Source organism: Trachemys scripta, chromosome 9 (assembly GCF_013100865.1).
Source record: "Trachemys scripta elegans isolate TJP31775 chromosome 9, CAS_Tse_1.0, whole genome shotgun sequence".
Lineage (NCBI taxonomy): Eukaryota > Metazoa > Chordata > Testudines > Emydidae > Trachemys > Trachemys scripta.
This window is the reverse complement of record NC_048306.1, coordinates 55,156,981-55,183,133: the sequence shown is the minus strand read 5'-3', so window position 1 is coordinate 55,183,133 and position 26,153 is coordinate 55,156,981. Positions and strand designations below refer to the sequence as shown.

At 42.1% G+C, this 26,153-nt stretch overlaps 1 protein-coding gene across 1 annotated transcript in view; it reads left to right on the top strand.

The window, feature by feature from the left end:
* Positions 1-26,153, top strand: part of PCCB (propionyl-CoA carboxylase subunit beta) — a 70,088-nt gene that overhangs the window by 25,940 nt on the left and 17,995 nt on the right. Inside the window, 5 exon segments of the mRNA XM_034781028.1 lie at positions 1,628-1,738; positions 11,135-11,243; positions 13,131-13,251; positions 16,509-16,590; positions 19,278-19,401. Coding sequence (XP_034636919.1) covers positions 1,628-1,738; positions 11,135-11,243; positions 13,131-13,251; positions 16,509-16,590; positions 19,278-19,401 — 547 coding nt within the window.

The window sequence follows — 26,153 nt, the reverse complement described above, 5'->3', positions numbered from 1 at the left end:
TTATGCTCAAATAAATTTGTTAGTCTCTAAGGTGCCTCAAGGATCCTCATTGTTTTTAGTGGTATCTGAGTTGAACATGAAACCATTGAATGTACCACCACTATAGAAATTAAATTGCTATGTACCATCGAACCAGATACCATTGAACATAAAATTACTATCAAGATGAAATTACTGCATACAATGGGATTGTGTAGAAAGAACAGCTTGTCCTAACACAATTCAACATGTGATTGCAAATACTAATCGTAATCCACAGTGCCCATCTGAGTATTGAAAAGTATAAGAGCAGCTCATGATATGTCCTATTCTGGATAGGCATGAATGCTGCCATCAACAATAAGTTATCAGTGTTAAATCCATGATCAGTACAGGAATTTGAATGTAACTAAAACCACTGACACACTGAGATTCCTGATTGCCCTGGATCCAGAATTAGTGCACATCTCTATTTCTAAGACCATAAGAATTGCCATTGGTGGGAAAGGCTCTGCCAACTCCCCACTGCTGTAGCCCTTCTCCTCCAGGGGGAACGACTCTGGTATCTCCCCTCCGCTGGAGCATTTCCCCACCACAGGGAAAGACTTGCCGCAAGGGAAATGTCCTAGATAGGGAGAGGCAGCGGGAAAAGGCTCTGGCAGTGGGGAACTGCTGAAGCCTTTCCCTTCTGCCTCCCCTCTGCCAGAGCTCTTCACTGACACACGGTAGTGTGGATGCAGCCTTCTTTTCACTGCAGCATATAGCCACAAATACCCTACACTCTGCTGATAGTGGTGTGTAGTGTAGATGTAGCCTTAGAGTGGCAGGATTCAGTGTGTCCTCTTTTTGTTTTATTTTTCCTCCTTTTTCTGTTACCTGCGGCTACAGCCTGGGCCACCCACATACATACATTGCTTTCCACTGTCTACTGCCACTATACCCCACCCAGTATAATCCACTCATCCAGCCCTTCAATAGACTTACTATAGGATGGGAGCCATGCTTTGAAAGGCCTCATACAGTGTCTCAGAGCTGGGCCTCCTCCTGCAGACCTCGTATGCCCATTCGATTTTAGGCTTTTAGTGCTCATGCAAATAATGAGAAATGTGGAAACCCAAAGGGTTTCTGCTGAAAGTGTTTCAGCAGAGCCCAGCTAGTGCCCCATTCCACTATGAAAATATTGCTGATGATTTTTGAGGAGGTGACAAGTTTTGGCTTATGTGGTGGAGGGATTGATGCCAGTACGGTGGTGGTGGAGGGAGCGGTTGTCAGTGTGGGAAGGTTGCTAGTGACTAAAACAGCTGGTCCTATAATGAGGGGTTGAGCTTTGTCCAGAATACAGGTGTGTGGATCCTGCATTCCAAGGAGACAGAATTAAAAGAAAGGATGGCACAGAAAACTCTTTAGCCATTCCTCACATCCAGAAAGGCTGTCTGCTTCTCCCTTGTCATTTCTTTATTGTAAAATTTAGTGTATTTGAGAAAATATATGTTCCTCTCCTGCCTATCATTGGGTATTCTTGTGGAATCTTTCTAAATGTTATGACTTTCTTTTTCCTTCCCTTTGACATGTGACTATTAGAAGCTTTTTTAGGGATTTGTGAATCAGGAGATTTTTATTATAATTGGTTGCTTCTTTTCTCTTGCAGAGAAATGTTCTGTGCTCAGGAGTAGTCCCACAGATCTCCCTCATCATGGGTCCCTGTGCTGGTGGAGCAGTCTACTCGCCTGCTTTAACAGATTTCACATTCATGGTGAAGGTAAGTGTGACCCTAAGAACCCCTCAATGCCAACTGGCAAAGGGTTCACTGTTCTGTAACAGCAACTCCTAACAAGCCTGACAAATTCACTACACCTAGTACACTGCTTTCATAGTATTTGTCCATAAAGACTGTCATGTGAGGTTTTTAATAAAAGTCACAATTACACAGGTCATTAATAGCATTGTGAAATGTATGTACAAATACTGTGTAAGAAGGGATGTGTGTGTTTGGAAAAAATATATAAAATATGTTCCTCAATGTCTGAATCAAGGCAGAGTTGACAAAAGGTTTCTGCCAGTCAAAGGATATATTCACTTGTCTGCCCTGGTTCACATGTAAATTAAGCATTGTAAGCCAACACAATGGAAGCCCCATTTGCATACAAAGTCATCATGAGGATGTGAAGTCACTATGCAGTCAGCACACCAGTGAATAAACCACAAAGGTAATCTTGACTTGGGACAAACAATGATGTTGGGAGGGAAAGGCAAAAAGACAACCATTTATCCTGCACCTGAGAAAGTAATCAGTTTGATTACAATCATGAAAATGGGATCCCAACAAGCCTTAGTTGGAAACATTGCAAGCAAGTTTTGGGTGAGATTCATAGCTTCTAAGGCCAAAGGTACCATTGTGATCACCTAGTTGGGACCTCGTGTATAGAACAGGCCATAGAACTTCCCCAAAATAATTCCTACAGCAGATCTTTTAGATAAACATCCAATTTTAATTTAAAAATTGTTAGTGATGGAGAATCCACGATGACCCTTGGTAAATTGTTCCCATGATTAATTACTGTCAACTTTAAAAATATACTTCTTGTTTCCGATCTGAATTTCTCTAGCTTCAACTTCCAGTCACTGGATCGTGTTAGACCTTTCTCTGCTAGACTGAAGAGCCCATCATAGAATCATAGAATCATAGAATATCAGAGTTGGAAGGGACCTCAAGAGGTCATCTAGTCCAACCCCCTGCTCAAAGCAGGACCAATTCCCAGCTAAATCATCCCAGCCAGGGCTTTGTCAAGCCGGGCCTTAAAAACCTCCAAGGAAGGAGACTCCACCACCTCCCTAGGTAACGCATTCCAGTGTTTCACCACCCTCCTAGTGAAATAGTTTTTCCTGATATCCAACCTGGACCTCCCCCACTGCAACTTGAGACCATTGCTCCTTGTTCTGTCGTCTGCCACCACTGAGAACAGCCGAGCTCCATCCTCTTTGGAACCCCCCTTCAGGTAGTTGAAGGCTGCTATCAAATCCCCCCTCATTCTTCTCTTCTGGAGACTAAACAATCCCAGTTCCCTCAGCCTCTCCTCATAAGTCATGTGCTCCAGACCCCTAATCATTTTTGTTGCCCTCCGCTGGACTCTTTCCAATTTTTCCACATCCTTCTTGTAGTGTGGGGCCCAAAACTGGACACAGTATTCCAGATGAGGCCTCACCAATGTCGAATAAAGGGGAACGATCACGTCCCTCGATCTGCTGGCAATGCCCCTACTTATACAGCCCAAAATGCCGTTAGCCTTCTTGGCAACAAGAGCACACTGTTGACTCATATCCAGCTTCTCGTCCACTGTGACCCCTAGGTCCTTTTCTGCAGAACTGCTACCTAGCCATTCGGTCCCTAGTCTGTAGCAGTGCATGGGATTCTTCCATCCTAAGTGCAGGACTCTGCACTTGTCCTTGTTGAACCTCATCAGGTTTTTTTTGGCCCAATCTTCTAATTTGTCTAGGTCCCTCTGTATCCGATCCCTACCCTCTAGTGTATCTACCACGCCTCCTAGTTTAGTGTCATCTGCAAACTTGCTGAGAGTGCAGTCCACACCATCCTCCAGATCATTAATAAAGATATTAAACAAAACCGGCCCCAGGACCGACCCTTGGGGCACTCCGCTTGAAACCGGCTGCCAACTAGACATGGAGCCATTGATCACTACCCGTTGAGCCCGACGATCTAGCCAGCTTTCTTTCCACCTTACAGTCCATTCATCCAGCCCATACGTCTTTAACTTCGCGGCAAGAATACTGTGGGAGACCGTATCAAAAGCTTTGCTAAAGTCAAGGAATAACACATCCACTGCTTTCCCCTCATCCACAGAGCCAGTTATCTCATCATAGAAGGCAATTAGGTTAGTCAGGCACGACTTCCCCTTCGTGAATCCATGCTGACTGTTCCTGATCACTTTCCTCTCCTCTAAATGTTTCATAATTGATTCCTTGAGGACCTGCTCCATGATTTTTCCAGGGACTGAGGTGAGGCTGACTGGCCTGTAGTTCCCCGGATCCTCCTCCTTCCCTTTTTTAAAGATGGGCACTACATTAGCCTTTTTCCAGTCATCTGGGACCTCCCCCGATCGCCATGAGTTTTCAAAAATAATGGCTAATGGCTCTGCAATCTCACCCGCCAACTCCTTTAGCACCCTCGGATGCAGCGCATCCGGTCCCATGGACTTGTGCACGTCCAGTTTTTCTAAATAGTCCCGAACCACTTCTTTCTCCACAGAGGGTTGGTCACCTTCTCCCCATGCTGTACTGCCCAGTGCAGCAGTCTGGGAGCTGACCTTGTTCGTGAAGACAGAGGCAAAAAAATCATTGAGTACATTAGCTTTTTCCACATCCTCGGTCACTAGGTTGCCTCCCTCATTCAGTAAGGGGCCCACACTTTCCTTGATTTTCTTCTTGTTGCTAACATACCTGAAGAAACCCTTCTTGTTACTCTTAACATCTCTTGCTAACTGCAACTCCAAGTGTGATTTGGCCTTCCTGATTTCACTCCTGCATGCCTGAGCAATATTTTTATACTCCTCCCTGGTCATTTGTCCAATCTTCCACTTCTTGTAAGCTTCTTTTTTGCGTTTAAGATCAGCAAGGATTTCACTGTTTAGCCAAGCTGGTCGCCTGCCATATTTACTATTCTTTCTACACATCGGGATGGTTTGTTCCTGCAACCTCAATAAGGATTCTTTAAAATACAGCCAGCTCTCCTGGACCCCTTTGCCCTTCATGTTATTCTCCCAGGGGATCCTGCCCATCTGTTCCCTGAGGGAGTCAAAGTCTGCTTTTCTGAAGTCCAGGGTCCGTATTCTGCTGCTCTCCTTTCTTCCTTGTGTCAGGATCCTGAACTCGACCATCTCATGGTCACTGCCTCCCAGGTTCCCATCCACTTTTGCTTCCCCTACTAGTTCTTCTCTGTTTGTGAGTAGCAGGTCAAGAAAAGCTTTGCCCCTAGTTGGTTCCTCCAGCACTTGCACCAGGAAATTGTCCCCTACAATATCCAAAAATTTCCTGGATTGCCTGTGCACCGCTGTATTGCTCTCCCAGCAGATATCAGGGTGATTAAAGTCTCCCATGAGAACCAGGGCCTGCGATCTAGCAACTTCTGCTAGTTGCCAGAAGAAAGCCTCGTCCACCTCATCCCCCTGGTCTGGTGGTCTATAGCAGACTCCAACCACGACATCACCCTTGTTGCTCACACTTCTCAACTTTATCCAGAGACTCTCAGGTTTTTCTGCAGTTTCATACCGGAGCTCTGAGCAGTCATACTCCTCTCTTACATACAACGCAACTCCCCCACCTTTTCTGCCCTGCCTGTCCTTCCTGAACAGTTTATATCCATCCATGACAGTACTCCAGTCATGTGAGTTATCCCACCAAGTCTCTGTTATTCCAATCACATCATAGTTCCCTGACTGTGCCAGGACTTCCAGTTCTCCCTGCTTGTTTCCCAGGCTTCTTGCATTTGTGTATAGGCACTTAAGATAACTCCTCGATCGTCCCTCTTTCTCAGCATGAGACAGGAGTCCTCCCCTCTTGCGCTCTCCTGCTTGTGCTTCCTCCCAGGATCCCATTTCCCCACTTACCTCAGGGCTTTGGTCTCCTTCCCCCGGTGAACCTAGTTTAAAGCCCTCCTCACTAGGTTAGCCAGCCTGCTGGCGAAGATGCTCTTCCCTCTCTTCGTTAGGTGGAGCCCGTCTCTGCCTAGCACTCCTTCTTCTTGGAACACCATCCCATGGTCGAAGAATCCAAAGCCTTCTCTCCGACACCACCTGCGTAGCCATTCGTTGACTTCCACGATTCGACGGTCTCTACCCCGGCCTTTTCCTTGCACAGGGAGGATGGACGAGAACACCACTTGCGCCTCAAACTCCTTTATCCTTCTTCCCAGAGCCACGTAGTCTGCAGTGATCCGCTCAAGGTCATTCTTGGCAGTATCATTGGTGCCCACGTGGAGAAGCAGGAAGGGGTAGCGATCCGAGGGCTTGATGAGTCTCGGCAGTCTCTCCGTCACGTCGTGTATCCTAGCTCCTGGCAAGCAGCAGACCTCTCGGTTTTCCCAGTCGGGGCGGCAGATAGATGACTCAGTCCCCCTGAGGAGGGAGTCCCCGACCACCACCACCCTCCTCCTCCTCTTGGGAGTGGTGGTCGTGGAACCCCCATCCCTAGGACAGTGCATCTTTTGCCTTCCAATCGGTGGAGTCTCCTTCTGCTCCCTTCCCTCAGATGGGTCATCTAGTCCATTCTCCGCATTAGTACCTGTAGAGAGAACATGGAAACGATTGCTCACCTGTATTTCCATTGCTGGTGCATGGACGCTCCTCTTTCTCCTTCTGGAGGTCACATGCTGCCAAACCTCCTCACAATCCTTCTGTCCCTGCTGTGCCTGCTCTGAATCTTCAGAACATTGCGGCCGTAGAAGCATCTCCTGACGTCTGTCCAGGAAATCTTCATTTTCCCTTATGCAACGCAGAGTCGATACTCGTTTCTCCAGCCCTCGAACCTTCTCTTCCAATATGGAGACCAGCTTGCACTTTGTACAGACAAAGTCGCTTCTGTCCTGTGGAAGAAAGACAAACATGGCACAACCTGTGCAGGTTACAACAGCTGATCGCTCACCTTCCATATCACCGTCCTCTTAAGAGCTTCCTCAACTGTTGCAGGAACCACTCAGAGAAACCTGCAGATGAAAGCCTCGGTGCGCTCTCCCCACGCGAACTCCCAGGCAAACTCCCGCTGTTAGCCTCTGCTGTTCGCCGCTCAGCTGGTTCGCTGCTGACTGCCCTTATATACCAGTCAGGCCCACTCAAGGCCCAGCTGGAACAAAGCACTCCCAATTCACACTTTTCAAACAAACAAGCAAGCAATCAAGCACACGGTCAAACTGACCAACTGTCCCAGCAGCAGACACTCAGATACTCACCAACACAGCCCCCCTAATGCAGCACTTAGCGTACCTCCTCTTGGACAGCTCCCAGGCAAACTCCCGCTGTTAGCCTCTGCTGTTCGCCGCTCAGCTGGTTCGCTGCTGACTGATGAAATATTTATTCTTCTTGTAGATATAGACTGTAATCAAGTCACCCCTTCACCTTCTCTTTGTTAAGCTAAATAGATTGAGCTCCTTGAGTCCATCATTAGAAGGCAGGTTTTCTAATCCTTTAATCATTCTCGTGGGTCTTCTCTGAAGCTTTTCCAATTTATCAATATCCTTCTTGAATTGTGGACACCTGAATTGGACACAGTATTCCAGCGTGAACCAGTCCAAATACAGAGATAAAATAATCTCTCTAGTCCTATTCAAGTTTTCTCTGTTTATGTATCCCAGGGCCTTATTAGATGTTTGGTCACAGCATCACACTGGGAACTCATGTTCAGCTGATTATCCACCAGGACCTCCAAATCTGTTTGAGTCACTTCTTCCCAGGATAGCATCCCCCATCCTGTAAGTGTGGCTTGTAGTCTTTGTTCCTAAATATATACAGTAGAACCTCAGAGTAACAAACTGAACCAGTCAACCACACACCTCATTTGGAACTGGAAGTGCACAATCAGCAGCAATAGAAACCAAAAAAAAAAAAAAAAAAATACAGTACTGTGTTAAATGTAAACTACTAAAAAAAAAATAAAAGGATTAAATTAAAAAAAATATATTTGACAAGGAAATGAAACTATTCCTGCACTTACTTGATTTAAAATAAGATGGTTAAAAGCAGCATTTTTCTTCTGAATAGTAAAGTTTCAATGCTGTATTAAGTCAATGTTCAGTTGTAAACTTTTGAAAGAATCACCAAAACGTTTTTTTCAGAGTACGAACAACCTCCATTCCCGAGGTGCTCATAACTGAGGTTCTACTGTACATTTATATTAAGCCGTAATAAAATGCATATTGTTTGCTTGCGCCCAGTTTACCAAGCGATCCAGATCAAACTCTGTCAGTGACCTGCCCTCTTCATTATTTACCACTCCTCCAATTTCTGTCTCATCTGTAAACTTTATCAGTGAATGATATTTTCTTCCAGTTCATTGATTTTAAATGCTAAATAGTGTAGTGCCAAGGACCAATCCTTGTGGGACCCCATTGAAAATATACCCAGCTTGATGACAGTTTCCCATTTACAATTAAATTTTGAGACCTGTCAGTTAATCAGTTTATAATCATTTTTAATATGTACCATGTTCATTTTTTAATCAAAATGCCATGCAGTACCTAGTCAAATGCCTTGCACAAAGCTAAGTATATTACGTCAATGCTTTTATCTTTATCAACCAAACATGTAACTTCATAAAAAAAAGATGTCAAGTTAGTTTGACAGGATCGGTTTTCCATAAGCCCCGTTGATTTGCATTAATTACATTACCCTTCTTTGGTTCATCATTCATCAAGATGAGACTGCTTTTGGACAGATGGTTAGCATGTTAAAATTTAGTCTCTAAAAAGCATGTATTGATTTTGTTTTATATGTCATCCTTCTGCTTCCAGTATCTTTACGATCTCATAAATCGTAGCCTTTTGTGACAAACTTAGATTTATAGTGAAAACAAATACATCTCAGAGCTGTGATGTTATATGGGAGCTGATTGTCCGTGAATCAAACAACCTGGCATGTATACTGTCCCCTATGAATAGCAAACCTGGTATTTCTGTGAGTAGCCACTAATGGGCTGGATATCACAGGGGAATGTTTCAAAGGAGCTCAGGGACTGGGATGCACCGACTGTTAACCTGCAAAGAAAAGTGAGGGCTAGCATTGCCCTGAGGACATTGCTTGGGTGGCTAGCAGGATGTTGTCAGGCAGCTGACACCCAGTTAAGCACCATCAAGTCTCACGTTGGAGGCAGAGGGGTAACAAAGTTAATCACGGTCTTAGGCACCCCAAAAGAGCACCGCAGTGGGAATGCAGCATCTGTTGATAACATGGAGCAATCTCATCTAGATTTAGAATCATGGATGTGCTTTCATCTTTGGAACCCGTAGGAACTAGAATCCCCTACAGAAACTTCATTCATATAAGAGCTGCTAGCAATGGCCATATTTTAAATAAAGAACACTTGAATATTTTCCCCAAAAAGCAGTTTTATGCTTATTTTTTGCATTGGAAATATACTATCTTCCTTTGGTCTGTTGGATGTAGATTGAGAGCTTTCGCAGCCCTTAAATAAAGGGGTTGGGATGCTGAATCTTAAACAAAGAAAGCTTTTTCTCTCAAATAGTTGTTTTTTCCGCTAAAATAGCTATATAATCAGAGTTTTAAACCGTCTAAATAACAATAATTTCCCCTCTCAATCAGTTGTACCTATTCTTCTAAGGGAAACAAGTCCTGAGTATTTTTACATAAAAAAAACAAGAAGAAGCAACTTTAAAAAACTTCCAAGTTTCCATCATATACAGTAACGCCTCACTTAACATCGTCCCAGTTAACGTTGTTTCGTTGTTACATTGCTGATCTATTCGAGAACATGCTCGATTAAAGTTGTGCAATATTCCTTATAACGTCATTTAGCTGCCTGCTTGAACTTAACTCCCCATTTACATTAATTCTTATGGGGAAATTGGATTCGCTTAACATCATTTCGCTTAAAGTCGCATTTTTCAGGAACAGAACTACAACCTTAAATGAGGCGTTACTGTATTACAAAAAGGCAAAAAAAGGCACAAACCTCATATGACTCGATGACACTGAAATCAGACCTGCCTTTGAGGGTAATCACGGCCTCCCAGTTAGATTTTGAAGATCTGATCCATCTCCTTGTTTCAGGGGCTGCTTGATATGGAATCTTCTCAGGCTGGTGACAACTCACTGACTGAAACGAGGCCAGGGAAGCGGCAACTATTTGGGTGGGGTCTGCTGGGGTTGGGTTGCAGGAGGTGGGGAAGGAGAGAGATGATCTCCCAAGCTTTCCTCAGTGTTTCCAGAAGCAGAATTTTGACCCTGTAAAGGGCTGCACACAGACACTTATTATGGGAGTTGGTTACATCTAAGATCACTAGTAACTGAAAGATATTAAAGAAAAAATGTACCGTATATACTTGATCATAAGCCGGTTAGTTTATAAGCCAACCCCCTAAAGATGGATAAGTAAAAATGGAAAAATTTTTATAACCCGTTCATAAGCCGACCTTATAATTCGGGGGTCAGCAAACTTTGGCTCCTGGGCCATCAGGATAAGCCACTGGTGGGCCGAAATGGTTTGTTTACTTTGAGCGTCCGCAGGCACAGAGGTAAACCTAAGTAAACAGTGTGTCCTGGCAGGCCAGCTGCTTACCCTGACGAGCCGGGACAGCAACTGGTGGGGAAACTTTTTTTGGGGGGAGAAGCTGGGAGTAACCCCTATGACCACCCCCCACATGACCCTAGCCCAGGACCCCCACACTCTCCCCATCCCATCCCTTCCCACCTTATCTGGGGAGGGCCAGGGCCATGTCCCTTCCATTGGTGTGCTTTGTGCATTTGACTATACAAGAGACATATTGAAGCTGGCTATACACATACACAGAATTAGGCAGTTTTCCTAGTTGAAACTTTTGTGTGGCTTGCACAGAAAAAGCAGGTATTTTACTGTTCCAAAATCTAGTCTATTACTGACAAGGTTTTATTTTGCTTAGTTTGGGATATAAAATAATTGCACTGTTGATGCAATTGTGTGTAAACCAGAATGAACTTTTGTCCCAAATTATTTTTCTGCATAAGTTGAGAAAGAAATTGTGTAGACAGGTCAATAAATCAAAAATAAAAGATGTGGGGAAATGCCAAAACTGTAGAGACACTGAAGTGCCTTTGGATTAGGATTGGGTTTTGTTTTTCACTTAACGCCAGGGATTCAGTCTCAGGCTTCATTCTCTGTCTTTAATGAAGAATGCAGAGGACCCTATCCAAATTAACAACACACAATCTGTGGGAAATTATTACATTTTCTGGGGATTTTCAACTAAATATGTTGCTTAATTAATTTTGACTCTTAAAAAAAAAATGGGTCCTTGAAGAAATTTCTTCTGTGTTTCACCTTTTTTCATATCCCTTTAGGGAAAGTGTGAGAGAGGAAGAAAATCACCTATATTTTTTTTTTATCAGTGAAGTGCTGTTGCAGCTTGGAACTCACACTTCGCAGTCTACTTTTTCAGGACACATCCTATCTGTTCATCACTGGCCCTGATGTAGTCAAGTCAGTTACCAATGAAGATGTTACCCAGGAACAGCTTGGGGGAGCAAAGACACACACTGCAGTATCAGGTGAGAGCTGATTATTTTACTTAGTTACTGTATGATCCAGTTTTCCATACTGAATGAATCAGCAGTAGATGTTAGAACTACTTTTTCTCACTAGGGGCCTCCATGTGAAATTCTTCACTAAAGGTTATGGAGTTTGAGGCATTGGATTTTGGGCACTGAATAGCAGTAGTTATTTTTGCACTTTGTAGTATATCCATGGAATAACAACTACTAGACGTGCATTGAAGGTTTTAAGCAAGAATAATATGATCCTTTCACATATGAGGGGGAGTTCATATATATTTTCAAGTCTTTTTAAGTCATTTTAACTCAAGATTATAGAGTGTTTTACTGCATTATGGTAGCAAACCTGTGGCTGAATTTGTCATCCCTTTCCAGCATTCCTTTTTCATTCTCTTCTAATGCTTCTCTTCCTCTTTTGGAACAAAGTTACCTATGTGACTTCTTGTCTTGGAGATGACTTTAAAAATCGGACTAATGTGAGTTGTATGGCTGTGAAAGTTTACTTTTTTGTTGAAAGAAAGAAAGAAAGAAAATGTTGCCATAGTTATAGTTGAAGCTAGTTCTTCATTTTAAGCTTAATTTTGTCCTCCTTTCTAGCTTTGAGAAAACTGAATTAAACCCACGTGAAAATGTCTGTGTGAGACAATGCTAGAGTAGGTATTTTAGGGGAAGCTAAGGGGATGTTGGACAAAGTGATTTTTGGAGGTGTGGTTATTAATATTTTTAAAAAATTATCCATTCTTAGAAATTGTCAAGTCTCAGAACCCTTTTTCTGGCTCATCATATCTCAGAAAAGACTTGGCATAGCTCCAAAACTGTCTTATTCTGTTGGCCTCTGTGAGGACTGGTGTCTTTAGCTAATTTAGTGAAGTTAGTTTGGTCAATCATTTACTTATTAAAAGTTAAGTCTATGTGAACACACTGCATCCCTGAATGGGCCCAGACAGGCCTCATGGCCTTGTAGACTTCATAAGGCCCAGATCAGAGTAGGCTGTGCATTTGCAGAAGAAGAGGAATGTTAAGCATAGGAAGGAGGGAATGTGGTATGCATGGAATATGAGGAAAGGGTTATGTAGGGGTGCCTATGGGTATCACTGCAGACCTTTCAGAATCTATCTACTTAACCATTTCTACTGCATCCATCACTGTAGTATGTAGGCATTAAATACACCAATGAAGAGTAAGGAGCAATATCAATTGCTCTCTGGGAACGGACCACTTTCTCCACACTTCATTAGTCTTTCCCATGAATAGGAATATGCAGAGGACACTTGAAGACGAAATAAAGGTTACATACCTATAACTGGAGTTCAAGATGAACTCTACATATTCATACTTCCCCACTTCCTCAGAGTCCTTCTTACCAAAGGACCTGGAATTAAAGAAGGGAAGGAACTGCAGGGGATGGAGCACTCATGCCCCTTTTATGCCCTTGCTATGCAATGTTCTGTATTCGCTATGAGGAGGTCCGAGGAAAGTGCACAAGTGCGACAGTGGGCACTGCTAGCAAGAGTTCTACCATTCAAGCTGTACTGGTCAAAGCCTGGCATGAGTGTTTATGCAGAGTCCATCTCAAAGAACTCTGGTTACAGGTGAGTAATCTTCATTTGGGTCTACTACAACATCCTAGTATCCAACCACAATGAGCTGCAAAAAATATTAAAGCTATTTTTTAAAATATAAAAATAAGGAGAGCTATCCAGAGCTGTCAAGGAAGATTGACATACTTAGCTGCTTCTCAGACACTTCAACCTTACTGGAGTTGAAAACTTGATGGCTCTGCTGGCTTCAAAAATCTTGATACGGTTGATGGCTTTATTGATGTGTTTAAAAAATCCAAATGGAGCCCTTGTAAAGTAGTATTATTTTGGCTTTTTTCTCCAGGGGTCGCACACAGAGCCTTTGAGAATGATGTAGATGCTTTGCTCAATCTCAGGGAGTTCTTTAATTACCTACCTCTCAGTAACCGTGATCCAGCCCCTGTTCGCAAATGCCATGATCCTAGGTAAGTGAGGGGCTTGTACATGATATCTCACTTTGTTGTCAGTTTAATGTCATGTGTTTTTCTGACAGTGTGAATACAAGGAAATGAGCATCTTGCAGCTAGATTTCTGATTTTTGCCTTCTTCACTGATTAATTCCCTCTTTCAACATGTATGTGTGCACATGTTTTTTTAGCTCTTTGTTTAGGAAGTGTTTAGCAGTTTTATAAATCATTGTCCCATAGCTACCAGAAATACAGTATTAACAATTACAAAAATGAACTTACCAGTCACTGTTTAGAGATTCATCCTGTGTTCCTGTGAGGCAGGAATAAGTTATAGGACAAACCTCCTTACCCAGAAACAATATCTCCAGGATGATGTATTTTCTTAAGCAGGAAGACATTTCTGCCTTTTCCGATATTAACAAACCAAGAGAGTCTATGATACTGATTTAATATTCTGAGAAATTTGTCAAATGTTATGTTTGTAGTCTTTTGCCATGTATGAACTCAAAGAGTAAATTTTCCATATCAGTAGCATTCGTGTGCGTTTTTTTTTTTTAAACAATTACTCTAATATCAGGCAATTTATTTTTTTCTGTGAGAGGGTACCAATAATCTTGCAGATACTAAGAGATGAGAGATTAATTCTCTATTTCCTTGACTGGGATCCATTTCCACTAGCAAGCCTCAGAAGGATTACTACAGGATGCCCAAATCAATTTGTTAGTCTCTAAGGTGCCACAAGGACTCCTCGTTGTTTTCACAGGATCTCTGTGTAATAAATGTTCAATAGTTTGTAATATGAGGTTATGAACTGCATCTCAGTGCTCTAATAATTTGACATGTCCAACATATATGCATAAAATAACCTTTTTTCACCACAAATTTCTCCAATGTTTCTCACTATCCATATTTTTTAATACTTGCTATTCAGTGGGTACTTACACCAACATCTTAAATGAATTTTCTCATATAGTGTTATGAATCAAGAGCGCTGGTCTTTCCCCGCCAAATCTATGCCCGTTTCTCTGAGGTAATATGTCTGCCTAAATCCTTGTCCTCTTATATCGTATATACGGATATTTTCTTGCCAGAAAAATTGTCAGTAAATACTGATGTGAATTATGAGTTATAGTTGTTTCCTGTTAGTCCAGAAGCTATTGCAATTAGCTTCCTCTATAAATGAGTTTATTTACAGTGCTGAGCAATGAGGATAGAATAAAATCCTATATTTAAGTCAGTAACAAAGCTCCAATTGACTAGCTTTGATCAGGGCCATAATACCTAAGTTGAAAGTACTCGTCCCAAGGGAAAGCAGGCCAATAAAAATTGGTGGTGTTTAAAGGAGTTAGAAGACTCTCTTCAGTGAACAATCGGTCAGCCATGAATATTCCATTTCTCTTCCACTCTGAATAACTTTAGTTCATTGTTTGTGTTAAAGTCTGGACTATAGGCAAAACCCAAAGGGAGGCTGTCACTGCCTCTTGGTGTGGTCTTTTGAGGAGTCTCAGCTGATCTTCACTGAACTTCCTTAGTTTATCCTCAATCAGGTCAATTACTGCACCCTCAACCCAGTTAAGTCTTTCAGCACTTCAGTTGTAGGGCTAGCAGTCTCTCTTACTCTCCTGGCTGTTTTCTTGGTGTAGGGCTGTTTTCTTTGTTATCCTTGGCCTTTTTGCCTCCCTTTCCTTCTCTGTACTCTCCCCTTTATAGCAGGTCTTGTTTACTCTGTTGGTTGCAGTTGTGGGTGTCTGCCTCCATGATTGGCAGTTCTGGCAGCTGCGTGGGGGATGTGATCAAGCTGCTTGTTTGTAAACAGGAAGAACTGTCCTCCCGCTCTGTCTACGCTCAGTATGAGGTTTATAGACCCCATTACAGAGGCCCTTGCCAAGGGGTGCCTACAGATTTCTGGAGGTGTAATTTTATTAATCCTTGATAACCTAGAAATATTACTGAAATTTTCTTGTTCAATAAAAACTAGTATTTGCCTGGATTAAAGTGCCTCAACCAACCAACAACTGCCTACAGTTGGCTGGTTTGATAGAACCATATTATATTTGGAGCAGCTAGTCCATTCTGCGTAGTGGGTCTGTGTAAAGTAGCTGCACCCATTCTCAGCCTTCTCTTACTTGTATAATTCTAACAGCATCCTCTGGATAACTGCTGGAGTTTTATGATTTGAAGAAGGCTTTGAAACAAGACTAGTATCCTGGGCTAAACGTTCATTTTATTGAGGGCTATTCTCTCTCACCAAGAGACTGTTGTATTCCTCCAGCACTCCAGAGCTCTGTGTATTTCCTGTGATGGTTTGATGTTTTCATTGTAGAGATCCTCTAGGTTACTTGAGATTGGATTCCCAAGTATCTTGCAGAATTTTTTAGCCATTTATACCCAAACATTTTCTGGACAGTTGATATCTCTGAGTCTGTTAAATGTATATCTTCTTCTTTTATTTTTAGCATGATTTAATTAAAATCATTGTTTTCTTCAAATTAAGTATTTCTTTAGATAATGATTTTAGGGAAACATTTGAGTAAAATATTATAACCGCCACATGACAAACTATTTTACTGTGTATTCCTGCCAGTTTTATTCCATTAATAAATGTCTTCTCCCTTGTGCAAAAGACTTTGTGGCCAGTGGAGAAAGCAAAGAAGAGAAGTCCCCCGTCCCAGCTCCCCCATATAACTCAGAGAGGAAAGACATCAGCCCATGGATTTGCATCACTGCTTTAGGGCTGATATAAAGAGCAGTAATTTTATTTCTTTTAATTTAGACAGGTTGACTAGAGCTTTGTATGGTTACAGGCAACTTTTTCCTCACTGGTGATTCTCTCCCTTCCCCCTCCTGCCCTCCAACTGTGTCCAACCCAATGATTGGGGAGACAAAAATGAGAAGGCTTCTCTCCTTTCCCTTAAAAACTATATTCTGTCTCCCCCCACCGTACCATCTCTTGGTAGCAGCTGGCTCCTGTGTTACAGTGGCCAGCAGAGCCTGCAGCAGACGGAAGATGTACAGATCCTGTAGTCCTGCAAGAACACACACACACACACACCGCTGTTCTATTTCTTAATGCACAAGTCACCAGGTTAAAACTAAGGAATTCTTATTTTTCTCTGTATTGGAAGGCTTGGCTGAAGATGCCAGCATCCAGATAGATTCTTGTCAAGCAGTCCACAATGGGAGGAGTTAAAGGTGTATGTCTTCTGTATGGAAATTAATCTAATTTTGTGAATACTCATGTCATTTTTAATTACTTTGCATTTTGTCTGAAGTAATCGCTTGGTTCCTGAGCTGGACACAGTTGTCCCAATGGAGTCTACTAAAGCCTATGATATGGTCGACATTGTACATTCGGTAAGCCTTCTGTTCTTAAAAAAAAAAATACTTATGTGACAAATTATTAAATGGCTCAAAATGCTGGAAGCAAACTAGCAGAATGCCACAGGAGACCTACTTACAATTAACTCTGTGTTCACAATAGCCATTCAGATAATTCTTTCTCCATGCATTGATCATAAACCCAGAGATAACAAAAATTGCAAAAATAAGGAATCTAATGTATGAAAGGAATTTTAGATTTGGGATTTGTCTTTAGGACTCATTTTCCTCTTTCAAATGTCCATCCATCACATAGATGGAAGACAGTATTGTTCATGTTTCTTTTCTTAAAAAGTGGATAAGACAGTCCCCAGATAAAAAACTGGAAAATTGTACACCTTAGTGCCCTTATCTTTTTATTTCTCTTAAGTGTTTAAATAATGTTGTGTATTTTACTGTTTTCCTTAATTTAAAGGGAAACAAACTTTGGTGATTCCAATCTATTCGTAGAAACTTGAATTAAAAGAATATTATTAAGTTTCCAAAGTCAAGCACTCAGAAGTTTGGAAATACCAGAATTAAAGTTGCATGGAATGAGGCACAGGTGTCCTGTGGAAAATAATATGTGATATCATAATGCAGATGTAACATTAAGGATACTTGAGCAATATTCATACTGGGGATTTGTAACTTTTTTAGTGCTTTATTTTGCAGTCTGAATATTCTTAACATATTTTTCACGTTTTTTAACAAAAAATAAATATCACGCGATTGTTACAATTTCCCCTGCAGGTCATCATCAGGGTTTGAATTTTACACCTCCAGATTCATGGCACAGAGCTCTACCACTTGAGTTAAATGTTAGGTGTCATATGCTGTTATCCTCTGTGGACCAGCCACAAGGGGATAGTGTGCAATACACTGAAGCAGTGGGTTACATATACAAGAATAGCTCAACTGTACTGGGAGCGTGCCCTGGCACTTAGATTTTTCAGTTTTTCTGAGAGGCAGTGTAGAAAAAGAGGTGTGAATTAGCTCTTCCATATTAGGATATAGTCTCAGGTTTGACAGAAGTGACTGTCCAATCTCCATCGAGCCTGTAAAATAGGTCGTGACACTGATATTTGCTTGCCTGCTAAAGTAGAGTGTATGTGCATGGACTTATTAATATTGGTCTGTAGAAAAGATGAAATCACAGAAATCATGGTCTAATGGCTCCCAGCGTTTTCCTCTAACCAAATGGTATTCTGATGGGGCAAAGCACGAGTAACAGGATGCAGTTTATCTGGCAGTTCAGCTCTGGAGAGCTGCTTCAGAATAGTGCCAGAGGCTCAGTGGGGTCTGGGAGCATGTTCAGTGTAGGTGAAATGTTCTGAATATGAAGGTGCAAGCCTCGTCACATTCTGCTGTGAGAGCTAAAAACTTTGCCACATGTGGGTGAATCATCGTGGGGTAAGCAAAGGGCTTATCCTCCCGCCAAAATTCAAGCACCTGCTCCGAAAGAGAGGATGGGATTTTCACAAGTGCCTATGTGAGTTAGAGAGAAAAGTCCAACTAACTTTCAATAGGACTTGTGCTCCTAGGCCAGGTGCTGTTGAAAATCCCACCCTGAGGCACAGAGCTGTTTAAAATATGGTCAAACATTTTTGCATCATTACAACTGTCTGTCCTTTACCATGTACTCAGAAATAGCTGAACTGCTTTCACTCAAACTTAACAAAACATTCTGAGACAGAGACCAAGCATGGAAAACTGCAGCCTGAATAATTGGTAGGCAAAGTTATTGTAAGCAGCTGAAAACAGGCGTTCATGATAAAGTGTTAGGAACCCATAATATGGGTATCATTACTATAATTATGCACACTTATGAACATGTGAACTTTGCTTTGCATCTTTGTGGGCGTCACTTTACAGAACACACACTGAGAAGCCCATCCCTAGGAATAAGGGCTAGTATGAGGAATTTAGCCCTGACCTGTGAGGCGGTGGGGCACAGAAAGTAATTTGGCTATGAGGGAGGTTTGAAGAATCTTCCTTGCCTGTCCCTATAGGTGGTAAAAGCAGAGCATGGCTGAGAATTGCTTTTCAGGGAGACAGCCCTGCCTTGTTTCTCTTACTGTCTCAGTTAGATAGATGCCATTGACATAGTATAAAAATAAGGAGTCCTTGTGGCACCTTAGAGACTAACAAATTTATATGGGCATAAGCTTTCGTGGGCTAAAACCCACTTCATCAGATGCGTGGAGTGGAAAATACAGTAGACAGGTGTATATATACACAGTACATGAAAAGATGGGAGTTACCTTACCAAGTGGGGGGTCAGTGATCTCTGTTTGACATGCAAACCAGGAGTTTGTCTGTACCAGTGTAAAGATGTGGGGCAGATCCTCAGCTGGTGTTAATTGTCATGGCTCAACTGGAATGGAATGGAATGGAATTACACTAACTGAGGGTCTTTGAAAACTAGAAAAGTGCCCTTATTACAAGGGAATCCTTTAAAAGGTTTGCTTTGGTGTCATGCTGAAGGAGCACTCTGATATATATTCAAAAGTAAATGCAGCATCAAAAACATATTGACGTATGCATTTGTAAAGGAGAGAGAGAGATTCATTTTTAAAACCTTCTAATTCCCAAGCAGTGTTTTTTCTTTCCCTGTAATATTGATATTGTTGTAACTCCCAGCATCTAGCCCTGAGGATTCTGTCTAAATCTCATTCTTGCAGATTGTTGACGAGAGGGAATTTTTTGAAATCATGCCCTCCTATGCTGGGAACATCATTGTTGGATTTGCAAGGATGAATGGAAGAACTGTTGGAATAGTGGGTAATCAACCTAAAGTGGCATCAGGTAGGAGCTAGCTGCCTGGTGCTGGGTGTTTGTAAGCTGACTGCTAATTGTGTTTTGTTTATTACACACATTGTGAAGACATATGTCGCCATAGTAACTAGGTTTACTTTGAGTGTCTAAAAGTTGGGTCTATGATTCGCTTTCCCCTAGAAGTTTAATAGTGGAATAGGTTCTGTGGTGGAATTGCATTTTATGTCACATATTAATGATCTGGAAAAGTGGGGTAAACAGTGACAAAATTTGCAGATTATGAGCCTAAATAATTTTGTGTCAAGATTAGAGAAACGAATGAAAAACTTCAGTGGGACTAAGCAAAACTAGTTAGATGGGCAGCATAGCATGATGGCAGATAAAATTCCATGTTGACCAGTGTAAGATTATTTATATTGTCTGGAATAAAAACTATTCTCAACTGCTACCACTCAGAAAAGACAACATGCATCTTACTGGTCAGCTCAGTGAAAACCTCTGCTCAGTGTGCAGCTAAGGATGCATAATAAATGAGAGAGGATACTACTGAAAGAATTCTAAATCCATACTATAAATCAGTGGTACCTCATCACATGGAATATGCTGTTTGGGCTTCCTAGCCAAACAGACACAGCTAGGTTTGCCAACCCTCCCGCTTTCACCGGGAGTCTCCTGGAGGCTACTTCAGCCAAACCAGGAGATTTTGGGCGCTAAAAGTCCGGCAGCGCAGTGGAGCTAAGGCAAGCTCCCTACCTGTCTTAGCTCCACACCGCTCCCGGAAGCAGTCAGTATATCCCTGCGGCCCTGGGGGAGGGGAGAGGGGGTCTCCATGTGCTGCCCCCACCCCAAGCACCGACTCTGCAGCTCCCATTGGCCAGGAACTGGCCAGTGGGAGCTGCAGGGGCGGTGCCTATGGGCAACGGTGCGCAGAGACCCCCTGGCCCCCTCTCTTAGAAGCTGCTGCCAGAGGAATGTGCCGGTCGCTTTCAGGAGCCACCTAAGGTAAGCGCTGCACACCTCATCCCCTCCTGCACCCCTGCCCTAGACCAGACCCCGCAACCAAACTCCACCCCTCTCCCCCTCCCACACCCAAACTCCCTCTCAGAACCCACTCTCCCTCCTCCACCCCAGCCCAGAGCCCACACCCGCTCCTCGATTCAACCCCCTGCCCCAGACTAGTGAAAGTGAGTGAGGGTGGGGAAGAGCAAGCAAGGAGGCAGGGGGATGCAGTGAGTGAGGGGCGGGACCTTGGTGAAGGAGCAGGACAGTGGCGTGGCCTCAGAAAGGGACTGGGCACAGGTCTTTGGATGTGCGTGATTAGATAGTTGGCAACCCTAGACACAACTGAAAGAGAGAGGATTCACGGGCAGCCAGCGAGAATGACTAGGGACCTAGAAAAACTGCCATATGAAGAATGAATGAAAAGATTAGAACCATTTCGTTTATCAAGATGGCGGATCTGAAGGACATGATAAAGTTATATCACATAAACAGTATGGAGAGGGCAGTTCAGGCACTTCTAGTCATCTTTTCTCACAGTAAACAAACAAAGAGGCATTCAGTGAAATCAATAGCCAGCAAATTGAAATCTGATAAATGTAGTGCTTTTTCACATAACACACAACTAGCCTGTGGAGCTTATTGCCATTATATCTATGTATAATTAATTGAGGTCAAGAGCTTAACAGACTTTAAACATTTTGTTTGATAATAAGCACATCTGGAGTTAACATAGTAAGGATTATTTTTAAAGGATGAAAAAATGTGGAAAGGCTATAAACCCTGTGTTTCAGGGCATACAATAATCTGTAACTAACTTATTTCCCTTTCATATTTCTCTGACATCTCTCTAGTACTAGCCATAGGTTACTGTTACTGGATTATAGAATCATAGAATCATAGACTTTAAGGTCAGAAGGGACCATTATGATCATCTAGTCTGACTCCTAGACAACGCAGGCCACAGAATCTCACCCACCCACCCCTGTATCAAACCTGTGTCTGAGCCATTGAAGTCCTCAAATCATGGTTTAAAGACTTTAAGGTGCAGAGACTCTTCCAGCAAGTGACCTGTGCCCCACGCTGCAGAGGAAGGCGAAAACCCCCCAGGGCTTCTGCCAATCTGCCCTGGAGGAAAATTCTTTCCCGACCCCCAAATATGGCAATTAGCTAAATCCTGAGCATGTGGGCAAGACTCACTAGCCAGACACCCAGGAAAGAATTCTCTGTAGTAACTCAGATCCCATCCCATCACAAGCCATTGGGCATATTTACTGCTAGTAGTCAAAGATAGACTAATTTTGGCAATTAATTCATCCTATTATACCATCCCCTCCATAAATTTATCAAGCTTAGTCTTGAAGCCAGATATGTCTTTTGCCCCCACTACTCCCCTTGGAAGGCTGTTCCAGAATTTCACTTCTCTGATGGTTAGAAACCTTCGTCTAATTTCAAGTCTAAACTTCCTGATAGCCATAGCCAGTTTATATCCATTTGTTCTTGTGTCCACACTGGTATTGAGCTTAAATAATTCCTCTCTCTCCCTGGTATTTATTCCTCTGATATATTTATAGAGAGCAATCATATCTCCCCTCAGCCTTCTTTTGGTTAGGCTAAACAAGCCAAGCTCTTTGAGTCTCCTTTCATAAGACAAGTTTTCCATTCCTCGGGTCATCCTAGTAGCCCTTCTCTGAACCTGTTCCAGTTTGAATTCATCCTTCTTAAACATGGGAGACCATAACTGCACACAGTATTCCAGATGAGGTCTCACCAGTGCCTTGTATAACGGTACGAACACCTCCTTATCTGTACTGGAAATACCTCACTTGATGCATCCCAAGACCGCATTAGCTTTTTTCATGGCCATATCACATTGGCGGCTCATAGTCATCCTGTGATCAACCAATATTCCGAGGTCCTTCTCCACCTCTGTTACTTCCAACTGATGCCTCCCCAGCTTATAACAATAGTTCTTGTTATTAATCCCTAAATGCATGACCTTGTATTTTCACTATTAAATTTCATCCTATTACTATTACTCCAGTTTACAAGGTCATCCAGATCTTCCTGTATGATAATCCCGGTCCTTCTCTGTATTGGCAATACCTCCCAGCTTTGTGTCATCTGCAAACTTTATTAGCGCATTCCCACTTTTTGTGCCAAGGTCAGTAATGAAAAGATTAAATAAGAAAAGATTAAATCCCAAAACCGATCCCTGAGGAACTCCACTAGTAACCTCCCTCCAGCCTGACAATTCACCTTTCGGTATGATCTGTTGTAGTCTCCCCTTTAACCAGTTCCTCATCCACCTTTCAATTTTCATATTGATCCCCATGTTTTCCAATTTAGCTAATAATTCCCCATGTGGAACTGTATCAAATGCCTTACTGAAATCGAGGTAAATTCGATCCACTACATTTCCTTTGTTTAAAAAAATCTGTTACTCTCTCAAAGAAGGAGACCAGGTTGGTTTGGCACGATCTACCTTTTGTAAAACCATGTTGTATTTTGTCCCAATTACCATTGACCTCAATGTCCTTGACTACTTTTTCCTTCAAAATTTTTTCCAAGATCTTGCATGCTACAGATGTCAAACTGACAGGCCTGTAGTTGCCCGGATCACTTTTTTTTCCTTTCTTAAAGATAGATCCCTGGTCTGAGCTGGTATGGGAATTCTTACGTTACTTTGAAGGGAGTTTTGTTCCCTTTGTTAAATGAAGTTGTCTCTATGTGGTAAATTACATTTTTGAGACAATTAGATGGTTGTATGACTACCCCTGGTGGTTCTTTTTCTGAAGAACAACTTGATCAAATACAAACATTTGCTGAGTTAAATTGCTAACTATCATACTGGTACCTGAGACAATATAGCAGGTTTTACTGCTGTTTTGCTTTTGATTCAATAGTTTTAATTTTGGCAAAGATGTCTAAAAGCTCAAGGCTATCTCTGTTCTGTATTGGTTTTGTATAGATTAAATATGATAAAATATATACATTTTATTTGTTTTTTGGCATGGAAACTTTGAGTGTTTTAGTAAGTAGCAAGGACATAATAGAGCTGGTCTTAGGAAAGAACTTTGGATCAAGTGATAACAGGTTGATTCAATTTAAATTAAAGGATAACTAAAACAAGGTCATCAACTATGGTTTTTAATTTCAAAAGGGCAGACTTTCAGAGATTAAGGAAATTAAAATTAAAATTAAAAATCAGCTTGACTGAAAAGCTGAAAAGCTTGACTGAAAAGCTCAAGGACTTAACTGTGGATGAGACTTGGAATTTCTTCAAATCAGTTATACAAAAACTATCTGAAATTTTCATCCCAAGAAAGGGGGAAAAGAAGGGAAAGGCTCCAGGTGTATGAATAACCACCTCAAAAAGGTTATTAGGAGTAGGCAGAGAGCCTGTAGGGAATGCAAAGGGGGGTTGATTAGCAAAGAAAGCTACATCACGGAGGTTAGAAAATGTAGGAATAAAGTGAGAATTGCTAAAGTCAAGCTGCATTAGCTGTTGCCAAGGAAATTAAAGTAATTTTTTTTTAGTTCTATAACTAGAGAATAAAGAAGGATGAGGTTGGGCTGCTATGCAGTGTGAATGGGAAGGGGATAAAATTAAAATGAATACTTTGCCTACGTTTTCAATAGCGATGATAATGTGGAACACGTGCATGGATGCAATACGGCTGATGGAAATGAGCATCTAGAAATGGAAATGACCACTTCTGAGGTGGAAGAAAAATTTAAAGCTTAATGCACTCAAATCGGGGTGGGGACTAAATAGCTTCCATTCTAGAATACTGAAAGAACTGGCACATGAGATTGTTAGTCCAGTAGCAAGGATTTTTAATAAATGTATTATTTGGGGATAGAACCATATGACTGGAGAATAGCTAACATCATACCTCTATTTAAGAAAGAGAAGAAAAGTGATCTGAGCAATTGCAGACCTGTTAGTCTGACCTCAGTAGTATGCAAGGTTTTAGAGCAAATTGTGAAGGAAGGAATAAACCTCATAGAGGTAAATGGTAAAGGGGAGGTAATGCAACATGGGTTCACCAAAGTTTGATCATGCCAGACTAACCTGATTTCCTTCTTTGAGAAACTGACTGATTTTTTTAGATAAGGGAAGTGCAGCAGATGTAATATACCTGAACTTCAGTAAAACATTTGACATGGTACCCACATGGGAAATTATTAGTTAAATTAGGGAAGATGGAGAAGGAATTGGCTAAAAGGGAGAAGGTTATGCTGAGAGGTGAACTATCAGGCTGGAGGGGAGTTATTAGTGGAGTTCCTCAAGGATCAGACTTTGGACCAATCTTATTCAATATTTTTATTTAAGACTTTGGCTCAAAAAAGTATGAAACAAAGTTGGGAGGCATCTTCAATGCAGAGGAGAATCAGAATATTATACAGGAAGATCTGGATGACCTTGAAGACTGGAGTGATAGAAATGGGATGAAATTTAAAAGTACAAAGAGCAAGGTCATGCACTTAGGGTCCAATAATAAGAATTTGTGTTACATCAGCTGGAAGCATCAGAGGAAGAGCGAGACCTGGGTGTGAGAGTCCATCATAAGGTAACTAGGAGCACCAATATGAGGCTGTAAAAAGGCAAATGTGCCTCTTAGGATGTATCAGATGAGGCATTTCCAGTAGAAAGAGAGACTTATTAATGCCTTTGTACAAGGCACTGGTAAGACTTCATCTGGAATACGGTGTACTGTTCTGGTCATTCATGTTCAAGGAAGATTAATTTAAAGTGGAACAAGTGCAGAGAAGACATATTAGGATGATCAGGATAATGGAGAGTCTGTCTTATTAGAGGAGACTGGAAGATCTTGACTTGTTTAGTCTAGCAAAAAGAAGACAGAGGGGATATGATTGCTGTCTATAAATACATTAGAGGGGTAAATACCAGGGAGAGTGAAGAGCTGTTTAAGCTAAAGGACAGTGTTGGCACAAGAACAAATGGATATAAACTGGCCAGATCAAATTCAGGCTGGAAATTAGAAGAAGGTTTCTAGCCATCAGAGGAGTGAGGTTCTGGAACAGCCTCTCAGTAGGAGTTGTGCAGGCAAACAACTTAATTAGTTTTAAGAGAGAGCTGGACAAATTTATGAGTACAGTTATATGAAGGAGTTATGTGTGAGTGGAGGTTAAAGCTCAACAGTTGTAGGGCTCATTTCTGGTTTATATCTTATGTTGTTCTTCAAGTGATTGCTCATGTGTATTCCACAGTAGGTGTGCGTGCTTGCCACGTGCACCGGTGCTGGAAGTTTTTCCCCTAGCAGTACCTGTAGGGGGGGAGTGCCCCCCGTGACCCCTGGAGTGGCGCCTCCCTGGCGTGGTATAAGGGGAGCTGCATGCTCCCCCCACCCTCAGTTCCTTCTTGCTGCCAGTGAAGGTGCATCAGAACTGCTTTGCTCCAGCTTTGCGGTAGCTCATCCCTGTTAGGGAGCTTATTCCTTCACCCTCTCACTTCCCTGGTCCTTCTCGCATGAACAGAGAGCAACAATACCCGAAGTCCAAAGGTGCAAACAATTTGATGTTTATTGGGTTGAACTTCCAGCAAGCATGATTCCAGTTTCCTTCCTCAGTGTCCCCCTTCCCAACTCTGATACCACAGAGCCTTGCCTGTGTCCCTGTTCCACATTTCCTGATAGGGCCAGGCATCAAGGTGGAAGGTGCTGATATTTCATTTGTTCCACTGCCCCTTGTGTAGTATAGTGCCCTGCACCTTCTCTCATATGGGCGTACCACACCTATTCCAATTAATGTTCCAG